Here is a 15,985-nt window from a genome sequence, read left to right as displayed (position 1 = left end):
AACTATTGTTATGAAAATTCCCCTCCCTAACTATACAGCAGCCAGCCTGGGTAGCATGAAAGTGTTTTAACTCTGTCAATCTATATATTAGTTCACAGTATACACTGCAATGTAACGAGGTAGTGGAATTTTACTGGAGACTTTGGCATTGTTCATGTGTGAGTATAACAAACTAAAGGACAGCCTGGCCCTGGGAAGAAGGACTTTGCTTCTCGGAAGCTTAAAGCTATCCACGAAGGATAAAAGACACCCTTGAACAACCATGATAACGCCAGCATCCTGTTGTAGTTGAACAGTTGAGGGGTAGAAGGACCCTGTGTAGAACCACATCGGGGCTGGGGCAGTTTGGTGGGGACACCTTATAGACATCAACATTATACACATTACCTTTGGATTTCTCTGTGTTCCGGCCTGGCTTCCCTCCATTGTCACAGGCCAGTTGTCACGTTATGGGCACCTTGGTGACCACGAGTGTCCTTGAAGACCGCCACTGAATAAAATCCCTTCTCTCTATAGGAAACGTATCAGAGGGCTTTGCTTTTCCCTCATGTTTCACTTCCTTGCTGCGATCTAAGTCTGCTGCGATCGTATCCCCGCACACACGGAATGCGTTCTGGTCCTTTCTGCAGGGTCACCCTTCTCCTTTGGAATTCTCCATCCAGCTGGGAGCGTACAACGGGCTCATCCAGCCTTTCCTCGAGCCCTCTGTTTGCTTCCACTGAATAATCACCTTTATCTCTTTTTTTTTTGCCTCAGGGATGATTTTTTACCTCAGGTAACATTTTTTTTTGGTTCACTTCACTTGCCAAGATGACATTTGGAGCAGTTTGCGGTCCAATGTACTTAAAAACACGTAGGCTTTTGCTGAGAGGACCGAGAGGTGTTCACCACCTCTGAGGGGCCGGGGCCGGAGCTGAAGGCGGACGGGGGAAGTCGGGAGGGCAACAGGGAGGGAAACCGGGAAGGGATCAGGGAAAGGACCAGGGGAATGAGGCTGCTGCCGGCCGGTCCTCCCCGCCGCCAGGGGGCACTGGCGCCGCCGTGCGACGTCTCCCTCCGGGGCGTGGCGGAGGCTGAGGGGGCCGTGCTGAGGAAGCGGCGGTGGTGGTGACCGGCTGCGGTTCGCAGGGCCCGGCGGCCCCGCCGCTCCCCCGCAGGTGAGTGTGGCCGATGGGGTCCGCTCCGTTGGGCTTCGTTCCCTTCTCGCCGCCTGCAGGCTCTGCTGGGTCTCGGCGAAGGGTGCCGCACCTGTACGGGCGCGTCCCCGCCTTCCGGGGGGGCGGCCGTGGTCCCTTGGGCCGCTGGCTTTGCAGGCCGTGTCCGAGGAGGGTGGCTCCCGGCCAGCCCGGTCGCTGATGTGGGGCTCTCCCTGCCGTCTGCCCTCGTCTGAAGTGGACGGAAAGGTGGTCACCCTCCCTTCCCCCCGTGGGGCTTGCTGTGCTGGAGGGGAAGGAAGGGTCTGGGGGTGTTTGTGCACCTCCAGTCCCAGGCTGCTGGTAGCGCCGTACTGCAGGAGCAGCTGCATCCGGCTGCTGTGGTGGAAATAGCTAATGCTGTGTACATGCACCTGTGCTTCACTGGGGCCTCTGCACTGATCCTTTAATTCTCCAGTGGTGCCCTGTTACAGAATAGTACTTCCCTTGCATGTTATTTTGAGAGGAAAATGTGGTCAATGTTATTAAGAAATAGTGTCTGTAATAAACATAATAGCTATACAAATACATTGCATGTTAACTTTACAGAGTGCATGGAGAGCTCATAGCAGCCTTCCAGTATCTGAAGGGTGTCTTCAGGGATGCCAGAGAGGGACTCCTCATCAGGAACTGTAGTGATAGGACAAGGGGTGATGGGTTTGAACTGAAACAGGGGAGATTTAGGTTTGATATAAGGAAGAAGTTCTTCCCTATGAGGGTGCTGAGGCACTGGCACAGGATGCCAAGAGAAGCTGTGGCTGCCCCATCCCTGGCAGTGTTCGAGGCCAGGTTGGACACAGGGGCTTGGAGCAATCTGGTCTAGTGGAAGGTGTCCCTGCCCGTGGCAGGGGTTGGAACTGGATGAGCTTTTAGGCCTTTTCCAACTCAAACCATTCTGTGGTTCTGTGATTTACGTGGCTTCAGTCAGTGTTTGTGCTTCTTTGTTGTATGTCATGTTAGTGCAGCTCTTGTGTTGGTGTAGGTGGCATAGCCCATTTGAAAACAGCTTTAGCTTATTCAGGAAAAAGAACCAACATCTTGGCAAGCCATCAGATAAGGATAAAATAAAAAAAATTACAGATAGAAAAAGAAAATAATATTCAAATGCTGTTCTGTCAATGAGTGTGTTCAAAGCACAAAAATGTTGTAGGAAATAGTTAAAATAATAAAGCACTGAAGTTTTTACACACTTCTGCAGTCTCCTCTGTTTTTGTGCTCTAGTTCTGTGGAAGAGAGAAGAAAAGGGGTGCACTACTGCCTTCCTTGGTAGTAAGGGGTGGGGTTCTGCCTTAGTTTTTTACCCCATAATCTGTGTTTCTGCAAAGGAAGAAGAAAAGTTCCGTAATAGCTTCATAGTGAGAACTCAGATGTGTGCTCTTTGAAGCCACTTTTTTATGTCAGAATGATTTTGGAATGGATGTGGGGAAAGCTAGAGAAACATGAGGAGTTCTGTGGCACCAGCAGACTGTTTCTCTGCCTGGGTAGTCATCTCGGTTTGTATTTGTAAGAGCACAGTTCGTTATTTTACCATGTACATTGGCCACCCTCCAGCTGTGGGATTCTTCAGTGCTGCTGCTGAAATCTGTCCTCTCTGCTGTTATGTGCCCCTTGTGCTGGTTCCTGTGATATCTGACTCAGGGAAGTAAGGAGGCTGGAAACTACCCAGATGAATAATGCATGGTTAGTTTTTTTTAGCTGCATTTGGCTGCAGCTACTGCTGGGACAACAGAATGGGCAAGTACGAAGGCAAAGCTGCCAGGGGGACTTTTCTTTTTGTTAAATCCATTGTGGTAAGAACCAAAACCTCACTTGTACTTTGAGTATCAGAAGAAACTTATTTCATAAAACTAAGCGGGCCTCTTGTGTCTCTTGGATATTGTGAAAGAGTCAACCATCCTGCCTGTTCTTCAGTGAAGAAGATGTTAACAGACGTGAGCGTGCAGTGGATGGCAAAGAATGGTTATCAACACAGTAGAATATGCAGGATGGAGAGCAGGATGAGGTGCTAGCAGTGATAAGCAACGTCAAGCCCTGGAAGTGAGAGCGAGCAGTTTGGACTTGGAGGGGAAATACAAATTTTCTGTCACTGTGAAAACTTAAAGAGAGGTCAGCCACAAATTATTTGGACTTCCTGCTTTTCCTATGCTTGATGCCTGATAGTGCTATATCTGGGACGTAGGCTGCCAAAGGAAGGGAAATGGGGATGGAAAACTTAACTGAATTGTGTTTCGATGTACTGCAAGGAGAAGGGATCAAGTTGACTGGTTCAGCATTCAGAAGTAGCAGTTCAGGTATTCAGGTAGCACAAGAAGTGAGCAGAAGTGATTGCATCAGAGCTGGAAAGGAGCTAAAATAATTATAAATGAAATACAAATGCACCAGCACTTTACATTTAGTGAGTCATTTTGTCCTCTTTGTACCTGGGTAACTCTTTTATGTATCTGGAAATGAGCTTTTCACTAAGAACAGATTAGATGTTACAGCTTTGGAGTAGTTATGAGGGGATGTTTTTACTTAGAAGTTCTGTAATTCCCCCTGTGGCTTGTTTGTTGATTTTAATGTTAGACAAGATTCTTAGCAGAATCCAGTTTGGCCTTGTGGATAATGAAGGCCGTAGATTGCAGTCTTTTAGCTTTGAAATGATAAACAGCTTTAAAGGCAGCCTCTGCAATCATTCTGCATAATTTATAAGCTAAGCTATGTGCTAGTGTGTTTTATAAACTGCTTTCCAAATTCACTACTTTAAGATAAGCTATGTGTTAATGTTTGTAGCGATGTGTTAATGTTTGTTATAAACTGCTTTCCAAATCCATGACTGGTCTGTGTGTGCATATTTCAAAAGCCTGTAATACAGATTAGAAAGGAGATGGTGTTTACCTCTGGATGTTGCTAGTTGAGAGAGAAAATGACTGAACATCTTCATCCTGCTATTTGGAATATTATCTGGAAACCAAGCAAGATACCTCAGTCTGTTCTTAAAATTATACCTCCAAGTCACAATGTGGAATTTACTGCATGGGATGTTCTATAGACTTTTCCTGTTTTTCTCAACTAAATTTGTCACTTTATTCAGTAAAGGTCTAAACCTTTGAGCTGCCTTGTACCTACTTGATCTTTAGGATTAATAAACACAGCCCATACTTGTGTTTATTAGGAAGCTGCAACTTTCCATAGTCAGAAACTGCAATTATGTAGACGTATGTCTGGTACTTGGGTGCCTTTTAGAAGTTTATGGTGCTTGATTGGGAGCAAAAGAAGCAAGGAACACTTGGGGATTAAGATGGAGGCATTTTATACCTGATCAATGACATCAAGGGTTTCAGATATGCAGCAGTCACACGGCAGTTGAAGCACTTTGGTTTTCAATGCCTTTAGTCTTTATGTATGATTTTATAGAAATATGCATTGATAAACCCCTGTTATATTGCAGTGGCAGGCAGTGTGTGAGGTCAGGTTAAATATTAGCAAGCTGTATGTCGTTTGTATCTTCTATTTATATGTGGGAAAAGCAACTATGCTGAAAATACTTTATGGCATTTGCTCTTTAAAGACTTCTTAGGATTCTTTTTGATAGTATTGACATTTTACTGATTAGCAGTTGTTTTATACATGATTTCAGCATTTCTCAACAACTAATAATATGATGGAGATCAGAGATGGTCAGAATTAAGCAAACAGATCAGTTTCAAGCATTTCACAGTGAAATATGTAGAGAGAAATACAAGTTAATTGCAGTTATCTGAGAATCACTGATACTTACTGTGGTATTATTTCATTTATGTTTTCATAGCCATCCTGAAACTATGTGGAAATGGGGTAGTGGAGATGATTCTCCTTCCAAAACAGTAGTAAGTATCAAATTATTATTAAAATAGTACTTTCTTAAGAATGTCTAACATAGAGAATCTTTACTTGTTGATACACTAATGGCGTGTACTTGCTCTTTCACAAGTAAGTTGCTTAACTAGTTTTACTGTGACTCAGTTTTAGGGCTCTAAAAGTCAGGTTGGGTTCTTGCTTGCTGTTTACGTGGTATTTAATCTTCTGTGTGTAACACAGCTGCTCTATTCCTCTTTATGCTTATCTTCCTTTAAGAAAACATCTGTAGGAATTACATAAGCTTTATCCCAAGGGTATTTTTTGGGTAAGAAATCCAGTTTTAAATACCTGGGAAGCTTTAATGGTTTTGCTGTATTTCAAAGTAATATTCCTAAACCAGTTTCTAAGATTTATAATCTTATGTCTATCAAACTTGCTAAACTTGGTGTAGGTTCATATAGTACATGTAAGTTTTAGTCTTGCACTCTAATAACGTTTACTGAATGTTTAAACACCCCCAAAGCAACACCAACTGCAGACTTTTTTGCAGGACCAGTGTTGTCTGCACCATTTTGTTTGCTCAAACTGTACTTGATGTCAGCAGGCTGCAGGCTCACAAGATGCAGGAAGCATGTCAGTGACAGATTTGACTGACCAGCTGACAAGTACTGAACAGCTGGTAACACAGCTAAAGGAGCTTGTCAAGGAGAAGGATGCTGAGCTTCGAAATAAAGATCTTCAGTTAAAGGTACCCTGCATGTATTCTTGCCAAAAAAAACTGTTTACAAACCCCCTTTGTTCCTGTTTATCATGAGCTGTTTTCATAGAGACAAGCTTTTAGTCAGTTATGACAACTCTAGGAACACAAGGAGCACAACTCTAGGAACACAGATGTGACAAATTAGTCACAGTAGCTGCTATGGTTCCTGAACATCACTGCTTTTTTCCAGTGTGTCTTCTGTTTCAAAATTGTAACTGCATTTGGGTATTATATTACAATGTGTGTTCCTTGCATGAACAGATGGACTTAATCATTGCAAGGGACACGCTGACTTTCCGAGAGCTAGAGGTGTATGGTCATTTTAGCTAAATATGGGGAAACCCACAGTCTAAATCATTACTGGGCGTTTAGTGAGATGCCAACTTACCTAAAACTGGATTTCTGTAGGTAATTTTTTATTTCTTCTTCCATAATATATATCTATTTTGTCTTATAGTGATCTTACTATTCATGCTATTATGTATTATCCTCTGCTTTTGATTGGCATTAGGAAGGATGAAACTAGAAAGAGTTCATATTTAATATCCTGAAGACTTTTGAGGGTTTGTTATTCTTCACTCTGTTCTTTAAACAGTTAGAAGGTGGGTCTGTTCCTGCAGGAGACTTAGTTTTACACTTACAAAAAAATATCTTCTGTGGACACAAAAAGCAAAGTGTTAAAATACAGACTTTTCTAAAACTCATTGTAAATTAAGTTTACTCTTCAAACAAAATCAAATATGCTTTTATAATATTATGAATTAATTGTTCTTGTTAAAAAATCAAGCCCTGGATTTGTATTGCTGTCAAAAAATAAGAAGTTTTCTAACATCATAATGCTCTGGATCCCACACAATAATAATAACCATGCGCAGAAAGCTTAAATAGTGAAAGGAGGGTTGTTTCATATATGCAGACCTGTTGCATGTGGCATTAGAATATGTCTCTTCAGGGGAAAGAGTTTTTAGACTTTAGGTCTCTCTCTTACTGAAAGAGTTGAAGGATGCAGTTGTTTATGTAACTAATTAAGTCCTTGATGACTTTGATATTTGTAGGAGGAGAAGGAAGCTGCTGATGCCAAACTTTCCAAGTTAAAACTGCAAAACAAAGCCAAGGTTGCATCGTTAACTTCACAGTTGGAAGAACTTAAGAAACAGTTAGCAGTATCAGGAGGTTCTGAGGCAAAAGCAGAACAAAAGAAGGTAAGTGTCCTTATGTTTTAAAGCAGACATAGTTTAGGTAAGGCTGCAGGCAGTTTTATGTGCTGGACTCACATGAGGAACCCAAGTTCAGATTTTGAGCTGCGTCAGCTTAGGATCAGGGTTGGCTTTGTGGGTGCTGTCAGTCCATCTGTGTATTTCTATTTCATTCTTTTATCTTTCCGTAGAAATTTAGAAAACTGTACATTCCTTTCAAATTGTTTCAGTAAAATAACCTTCATCTTGGTGGCAGCTCAAAATCTTAACTCATGTGAATCAGAAAGATAAGTCTGTGGGAAGAAACAAAACGTATCTTGTTACTGTAATGTCCAAGATAAAAATGGAAATACGTGTCCTTGGCAGCAAAATGTAAATTGTTGGAAGGTCTCATTTAAATGACCATTTTTTGTAGTAGTGCGGTTGTGTGTGTAGACTTGTATTTCTTTAACATGGCACTTTTTAACTACATACAGCCTCTAAAATAACTTCAGTGAGGCTTTACTATTTCTAGGGGGTTTTAAAGGTGTGTTGAAAGGGAACAGAAATGGATCAGTTTGAAGTCTTCAAGTGTACTCAAAAGAGAGTATGTTACTTTGCTAATAAAGCGTGCTCTTAGCAACTGTACTTGATTTCTTTTGTAATGGCAAATATTTTCTGTAACCCAGTAGTTATACCTACTGAAACTCTGATTAGAAGCGCTGTTCCTAGGAACAGTTTAATTTACACTTTGTTCCCCCAAATAATCCTTTTTTCCCTCTGAGTTATATGGACTAAGCAGGTTATACGGATTGTAATTTCTAGAGGAAATAAAAGCTATTTTTGCATGTCCCAGGCTACTTTGAAGCAATAACTATCATTGATAATTGAAATACAAAGGTTTTTACAAGTTTGATACAAATTTCATTCCTGATACATCGCTTCTATATAGAATATGTAATATGTAGGAGAACTGAAACACAAACCATAAGTACACTTTTTCTCACCAGTATTTTCTGAATAGGTAGAGGTACAGAAGTCAGGTGTTACGTACTTACGGAATACAAACCTCCCTGTTTTTGCAGGTGTCAAAAGATGGTGACCCGGAAAATGCAGCAGCAAATCGAGGGAAGATATTAGTACTGAGAAGGAGAATTGAAGAACTAGAATCTCAGATCACACAGAAAAATGAGGAGCTACAAAAAAAGGTGGTGTTTTAGGTGATGCCAAGTGTGTGGCTTTTCACATCTGTGCTATGGAATTATGTTTCAATATATTTTTTTAAATATTTAGTTCTGTGTTAAGTTACTAAACAGATAACCTTGAGTTTTCTGTTGAGTAGACAGAGATGTTTATACACTGCAACCTGCCTGAGCAAAGGCAGTGAGAATTCTGTCGCTGCATCTTCAGTGAGGAGAGAATCCTCAAGCATGCTTTTGTAATCATATGAAAACGAATAGAATAGGAAACACAAATGCAAACTTTGTGGGTTAATGTTATATTTATGCTGTTTTGCTTCAGTTCTTGTTGCAATAGTAAGTTATAACAGGAAGAAATGTAGGCAAGGGATGATTTCATGTGAAGGTTTGTAGCTGTTCTCTGCAGCGATGTGTTTTGTGGACATATGGCTGTTTGCTATAGAAAGTGGCAGGAATGTGAATGCTGCAGAATTTCAGAGAAATGGTCCAATAATTAAAGATTCCACTTAAAATTGAACTAGGTTCTAAATTTGATTATCATTTTTTCAGTACCCTAATAGAGGCGATAAGGAAGTAGCGCAAACTGTTCTCGTTTTCATTTTCAGAGTCTTGAGCTGGAGGCACAGCGATGTCGTGGGGCTGAAATGGATGCCATGCTGGCACAGAAGGAAAAGAAGTTAGCTGAAAGAGATGCTTACATCATTGATTTACAGACAGCGTGTGGATCAAGTGGTGTTACCAATGAAATTCTCTTTCCCAGTGAAGAATTGAAGGTATATTAGCAGCTCAAACATTAGATCTCCATAGATGTTTCAAGGAATCAGTGAATTCTGATCTGTTATACAGTGGATTCTTTTCTGAAGCCCAAGTCTTGTACAGTTATTCATGTGAATAAAAATTCTTTACTGATTATTTTCATTTATGTCAATATATATATTTATTTACTACTTCTGTCAGTACCATTCATACATGTTAGTATCAACTGCGGAATCTGCTGACAAAGTTCTTTCAAAGTAAAACCAAACTTGTTTAATGTTGCTTTAACTGAGGGAAGAGCTTCTGTATATTTTTTCTGGGTCCATTCTTCTAATGGTCTTTTGATTTGCATTCTAAAGAATCAGCTGGCTATTAAAGAGTCGTCACTACAAAGCATGCAGATTCTAGTTCAGAACCTTACCAAGAAGGTTGGAGACAGTGAAGAAAAATGTAGCTTGTTCCAGGAACAGATTGAGAGTCTTAAAAATATGCAGAGCAAAGAAAGAGAGCTTTTCCTGGGAAAAGAAGCCACGTATATGAATAATGTAAGTAAATGCACTGTAAAAATATTTACATTCTTTGGTGGAAGAAGTAGTAGCTTGGCTGTAATGTTTCTAGCTCAGGAGTTAAGAAATGCCAGTTTTAATTTTGGATGATTTTTGAGTGAAGATCGATATGGTATTCAGATGAAATGAGAATAAGGAACAGCAGATAGTTTGTGCTGATGATAATTCAACTTGAAAGTTTTGTGCAAGAAAGGAAATTAAGGATGTGGGTGGTGTTTGGACATGGAGGAACCTAGTGCGTACCAAAGTGAAATGGGTTGTGCAGAATTCCAGTTGAACAACCTCCAAACATCTCTTTCTCATATCTCAAGGTGCAAAAATGCACGCATGCAGTGGCTGGTAGTGGTTTTGGATTATTGCAGCCATTCTTGGCACAAATGGTTGTTTGACAGATGGCTTTCACTTGGTGCTGGGAGCTGTCTGGCACACTTCTTGGTATGAGATCATGGGAAAAAAATTGTTTTCCTCATGGTGGAGAAAGAGCTGAAGAAGTCTGGTATACTTAATGGGAAACTTTCTCTGGAAGTTAGCAGCTGATTGATATGGCAAGACAAACAATGACTTAATAAATAATACTTAAAAGGTGGAACTAGGGAGCATGTTATCCATACCTTTGTGTTACCACCTCTTCCAGCTCTCTTGGAAGCCAAATCTTGGATTTTAATGTGATATACATGATTCCTTAGTATTTGAGTTCTACCACATATGAAACTATTCACCTCAGTATGCTCCACATCATTTGATGTCTTGAGTTTATTTATCTATAACAAAAAACCTACTTCTGATGGTGAACATGACCACACCTGTTCAGCAGCACACAGGAAATTAAGTTTTAATACAGGAAAGAGAGAAAAAGACAAGCAGCTGACACTGTAAAAGCCATTTCGCGAGCACAGTTTCATCCTTCTGATATAAATCTGGTACGACTTTACGTGAACTTATTCAAAATGTCATTAGTGAGATTCCAAAAGTTATATACAGTTCTCATGAAAGTTTTAAGATGGACAAAGACATGTTGGAAGTAGAATACAGGTTTTGAAAAGGAGACAGCAAGGTTTCGAAACTGCTGTTTGGCCTTAGTCAACAGAAACTCGCTAGAAATAAGCATCATCATTGTAATCTTTTAGAAATTAGAAGTCTGAGGACAGTGGCATCCAAAAAAGAAAGGTGGAGATCTGTGATACTAAACAAAAATGAATGGTACCAAGTGTATTATTGTGGAATTGAGACAAGTTTTCTGTAAGCTGGAGGTTTATCTGCATGCACCACTGACATCACTAATCACTGACAGATCAGTATATTTGCAGTTAACTAGAAGCAAAATTTAGACTTAAAATAGAATGCATTATCTTGCTGTACCTTTAGTTAGACAATTCAGCGTACTTTTACTATCCCTTTTAGACTGTTTCCGTATTTACTTTCTCTGTTTTTTTAGGTACGTGTGTGTCAATATATTATCCAGGAAAAGGAAAAGGAACTGCAGGCACAGAGAGAAAAGCATGAGCAGGAGCTCTTTAAATTGGCTGCTAAATGTGACGCAAGTGCTGACCTAGAACAGGTATGTTGCTTTGGAAACTCAATAGCTTGCTTTGATTTAGTTATACATGGCAAATTGAAATCATGTAATTACTAACCTCTGCAGCACAGTTCTGATCTCTGCTTGGGAAAATAAAGGTAAGTCTTTTTCCTTTGAAAGTTTTAACTCCGTTGATTGTTTGATTGTATTTTGTTTCGCTAGCTACTAAAAGCCTTGAAACAGAAGCTCCATGAAAAGGAAGAAGTCATGCTGGGAAGGACACAAGTGATAGATGTCTTGCAGAAAGAATTGGATGCCAAGGACCAGCAATTGAAAGTAAGAAATAGAATCATAAAATCACAGAATGGTTTGGGTTGGGAAGGACCATAAGATAATCTAATTCCACCGTCCCTGCCACAGGCAGGGATGCCTTCCACTAGACCAGGTTGCTCCAAGCCATGTCTGACCTGGCCTTGGAACACTGCCAGGGATGGGGCACTCACAACTTCCTTTGGAAGCTTGAGCCAGTGCCTCACCACTCTTGCAACTGAGAATTTCTTCTTTATATCTAACGTCAGTTTAAACCCATTCCTCCTTGTTCTAACACTTCAGCCCCTGATGAAGAGTCCCTCTCTGTCATCCTTGTAGCCCCTTTCAGATACTGGAGGCTGCTGTGAGGTCTCCCCAGAGCCTTCTCTTCTCCAGGCTGAACAGCTCCAGTTTTCTCAGCCTGTCTCTGTATGAGAGTGCTCCACCCCACTTATCATCCTCATGGCCTCCCCTGAACTAGCTTCAATAGTTCTATGCCCTTCTTATGCTGGGGACACCAGAACTATACACAGTACTCCAAGTGAGGTCTCAATAGTATAAGTGCAAAACTAAACTGATCAGGTCAGTTACAAGTTCACAAAGCTGTTTGGTTGTGCACAAAAGATAGTTTTACATAAAATATTTAGGCAGCTCTTTGGAGGCCTTGGCATGTGCTAATAACAGCTATAGCTGTGCAAGCAGATATGAATTCCAGTTAGAAAATCAGTGTAAAGGAGAAGAAAAGCCCATAAAATATGAAACTGGAAACTCTCACCCAAGTTTGTCTTGATTAGTTTTGGGAACTTGCCATGTAGGGAAGACTTTTACTGTCAAAAGCTTTTGGGTTCTCTAGAGACTGCAGCAGCCCCAAAAGTGAGGTTTAATTTTCCCCCTCCCAAAGAGTGTTTTGCTACTTGTTTATCTTTCCTTTTGCTGTATTTCTACTAATTGCAAAAGCAACACCTATCAAAATTCTTTGTGTTTTAGTATCTAGCATGACCCCTGATTATAGCCTTTGAGTGCAGCTGCTCCAGTTCAACAGTATAGAAAAAGGACTTTGCAGTCACAGAGATAGGTATCTAGAGACTCTTTACTGGAACAGGCATGTTATAGCCTGCCTGGGGTGCCAGGTCCAACATTTTAGCTATTTCCACCAAAATTTCAACTTCCCAAGCAGTTTTAACCATATTTTGGAAACATTCACTCTGCTGTTCTGCACAGCTTCTCTACTTGGACAGTTTATAATCCCAGGTTTATGTATCATGAAAGTGGTTTTTTGAACAGCAGGAGTGAGTGGCCTGTTCTTTTCCTACAGTGATCTTTTCTACCTCTTTATATGTTAGAATAACTGATCTAAAGGCACTAAAAGTAGAATAAGCACTAACAGAAAACTAGTTAGCAACAAAATATTGTAAAGGAGAACTAGATCAGTTTGCCAAATTTAATGGATATAGGTGACCATACGTGGGTCACCCTGTAGTGAGCATTCTTATCTTTGAGTTCACTGTTACAGGTCTGCTTTGGGGTTTGTTTGGGGATTTTTTTAAATATTCCATAGAAACAAAACTTTTTTGTTCCATTTTCATCTGTTGGGGTGATTGTATGTAGGTTGCTCTCAGTGCTGCCATTTTGCTGAAGTCCCCACTTCAGTCTTGGAAAGTCAAAGCTGAGTAGCAGAACTTTTGTAGTAGAGCCAGATTACCAGCAGTAGCCCTGATTTCTTATTATAGTCTATGTATGTATGACTGTATTGTAGCAGTACAGATGCAATATTTGACAGTAGTACTAAATGTATTTCTGTTTTAATATAAAAGTATTTTCTGTTTTTCTTCCTTTTTTTTCCCAGGAGATTAATGAAAACCTGAAACGTCTTCTGTCTGAAAAAGAAAACCTTCAGTCTAAACTGGATGCTGAGAAACACGTAATGAGAGCCCAGTTAAAAGACATGATGGAGAAACATGAGCTTGAAATGACAAAAGTTAAGGAGAAATATAATGCTGAACTGCATGAAATTCAAGAGAAACATGAAACGGAGCTGCAAGAGAAGGATCAGGCCCTGTTTCAGCTGAAGAAACAAGTGGAGGAGTTAAGTGGTAGTGGACAAACAAAGTCAAAAGAAGTTGGCGATCTGGAGTCTATAACCAAAGAGAAGATGAAAGATTTAGAAGGTATCCTATTTAAACAGTTATTGTACATGAAGGGTTCCTTTGCCCCTGTTTGCCAATTTTATACCTCTTGCAAGTAGAGCTACATTAAATTTAGTGGAAGAGATACTGCCACACTAATTAAAAGGTATCTCTGGTCAAATACTATAATCTTGACGGTTATAGGAACACTGAGATAATCACATGAACTATACATTTCTTACTGCATTTTTTATTGTTAATGTTTTTCTGTAAATGTAATTGTCTCATATAAGTGCGTAACTTCCAGTTGTTAAATAAATTAAATGTAGGCCTTTGTATTAATAACCTTTTTATGGTTTAAATAATTCTTTTCCATCTTGTTTCTTAGCACAAGTGAAATTGAAAACAGAAGAGGCCAGCAAATCTGAAGCAAAATTTCTGAAAATGAAAGCTTGGTCTAAATCAAAAATCAAACAACTGGAGGATGAACTAAAAAATGTATGTGTAACATTATGGTTAATACTCCATGGCTGTTTTAAACTATTGTGCTTGGAGATTTGACTGAAAGAAGTAAAATATGGGGTAAATAGAGTATTAAAATAATTTATTTGAAGTATCTTTATATGTAAATTAGTGTATGAAAATTATATTGACATAAAATGTTGATACAGGGTGAAGTTTCAACAAAAATTAGTATAAACTGGTGTTCAAACCAGCATTCAGAAGTAGATCTATTAGAGATTAGCTGGTTTATTTCAAATATTGGAAACACAGCTATTCTAGTTGACTTTGCTGTGATTTTGGTGTTTGATGCATTTGAAAACTCGTAACTCTTTTTTCCTTTAGTTTTCATCAAAGAATAATGATGTGTCTGCCTTAAACAATCGTATCTCAGAATTAGAAACGGAAAATGAAGAACTCCAGACAAAGCTGCAGTCATTACATGAAATTAGAACTCAAAATGGTAAAAAAGAGTCTTTCTTTTGCAGATGACTAAAAGTAAAGAGACAAAGATAAATGAACTTTCTCATTTTCATTTTCAAAGCGTATCTTTTTTTGAAACAGATTCTGAAGTAACTTTATGCGACTTTGAACAGAAGCATAGAGTGTTTTAAGTCAGAGTTACAGCTCAGCTTTTCCTTCTCTAAATCTGCCTGTGCATGATTCTTGTTACATTTAGGCTTAGGCAGAATAGGTGGAAACTTTTCCAAAAAGTGGCAGAAGCACCTTCTTAGGAGGAAAAATGAGGCCAAACAGAGCTGGAAAATTTATCATAGTATATACAATACACTTCTGAGAGCAGTGAGTTAATATTAATATTATTAATATAATAAAAGATAATTAAGAATTATCTTTTCTTTTGTAAGGATTTGAGAGAGAATTTTTTCTTAAAACCTCAGTTTAAAGTAGAGCTCAGAGATATTTTTTTTCTGTTTCACTCTGCGTTTTCTCTGATGTCCTTTCTATAAATGGAAGGTGGTTGAATTTTCAGGTCACCAGTCTAAATTGCTAGCAGCTTAGATTTAAAGCTGTCATCAATATTTAATAATCAAGAAGACAGTATCATGGCTAGATGCATAATGCAGCCCAAGAGGTCATCTAATTCAAACAAATTATCATCTGAATTTTCATTTTGAATCTTTCATTTTATTTTTTATTTATTATTTTTGCATGCTAATAAACCAAATTTCTGATTTTTTTTTTTTTTTTTTTGTAGAAGAATTGCTGACTAAGCTGGAGGTCTATGAAGAGCAGCAAAGGAAGCTGCAAGCTGATCTTGACCAAGTTACAAAGAGGGCAGCTTCACAGGTTAACTTTAAAATTGATTTCTATGAGTTACTGATTCACTTGAACAGTGCTAATTAGACATTGAGAAGTGTGTGTGCTGGATTTTGGAGCTGAAAATGAATTTAGTGATGTATGGAACTGACTGTGTCAGTAGCTCTTCAGTTGGACAAGGTGACAGATTCTGAATTTCTTAAAATGAATGATTTCTACTTACTTTGCCATGTACCTTAAACTGCATTTTTTTCTAAGCAGTTTAGTTAGTTACATGTAACACAAATCATCAAACCATTGTTTTGTATACAATATGAATAGCTTTCAGGAGGAAATAATAGCTGTAGCCTGTTGATGAATGTATAGGCTTGGGTTTTTTCCAAATTTTATGGAAAAATTGGGGTTTCGTTTGGCAAAATCTTAACATAGTTTTTATTTTGATGGAAAGGCAGGAACATTTCTATTCTGTTCACAGGGGAAAAAGTTAATAGAGACTTTTTTATCCCTCATAAAGGCAATTGGATATTGCTTTACTTTGAAATATTGCTAAGATGATGATGTGCCATAAAAAATAATTTGATTTAAAAAGCCATTTTTGTTTAAAAATATGTGAGATTTTACAGATTGCTGAGGCTTGATTTTTACGTAACCTACAATAGCAATTGTCATCGCTGTCATAGATCTTTATGCAAAGTGGTTAATTGTAATGGATTGTTTTCTCTGTGAATGGTTTGCCAACTTCGATGTTATTTACATTTGCAGTGGGATTTGGTAAATATGTTTTTGT

At 39.1% G+C, this 15,985-nt stretch overlaps 1 protein-coding gene across 7 annotated transcripts in view; it reads left to right on the top strand.

Annotated features, from left to right (window-relative positions):
• Positions 1 to 1,031: 1,031 nt before the first annotated feature.
• Positions 1,032 to 15,985, top strand: part of LOC134165299 (golgin subfamily B member 1-like) — a 44,330-nt gene continuing 29,376 nt past the window's right edge. For 4 of the 7 annotated variants that reach the window (XM_062621933.1, XM_062621936.1, XM_062621935.1 and 1 more), the window contains exons 1-13: positions 1,033 to 1,157; positions 4,984 to 5,041; positions 5,617 to 5,760; positions 6,828 to 6,974; positions 8,033 to 8,155; positions 8,752 to 8,919; positions 9,262 to 9,447; positions 10,904 to 11,026; positions 11,207 to 11,320; positions 13,140 to 13,461; positions 13,808 to 13,917; positions 14,266 to 14,383; positions 15,137 to 15,228. In XM_062621933.1, coding sequence (XP_062477917.1) covers positions 4,997 to 5,041; positions 5,617 to 5,760; positions 6,828 to 6,974; positions 8,033 to 8,155; positions 8,752 to 8,919; positions 9,262 to 9,447; positions 10,904 to 11,026; positions 11,207 to 11,320; positions 13,140 to 13,461; positions 13,808 to 13,917; positions 14,266 to 14,383; positions 15,137 to 15,228 — 1,692 coding nt within the window. In that variant the 5' untranslated portion in view covers positions 1,033 to 1,157; positions 4,984 to 4,996. Of the gene's footprint in view, positions 1,158 to 4,983; positions 5,042 to 5,616; positions 5,761 to 6,827; positions 6,975 to 8,032; positions 8,156 to 8,751; positions 8,920 to 9,261; positions 9,448 to 10,903; positions 11,027 to 11,206; positions 11,321 to 13,139; positions 13,462 to 13,807; positions 13,918 to 14,265; positions 14,384 to 15,136; positions 15,229 to 15,985 lie in introns of all 7 variants that reach the window. The other 3 variants (XM_062621934.1, XM_062621932.1, XM_062621931.1) reach the window with 1 other exon arrangement.

The sequence above is a fragment of the Pezoporus occidentalis genome, unplaced genomic scaffold, assembly GCF_034315485.1.
Source record: "Pezoporus occidentalis ecotype Australia unplaced genomic scaffold, CSIRO_AGI_Poc_V1 ctg236, whole genome shotgun sequence".
In the NCBI taxonomy this organism is placed as follows: Eukaryota; Metazoa; Chordata; class Aves; order Psittaciformes; family Psittacidae; genus Pezoporus; species Pezoporus occidentalis.
Note: the sequence above shows the minus strand (reverse complement) of the source record. Positions and strands in the feature narration are given on the sequence as shown.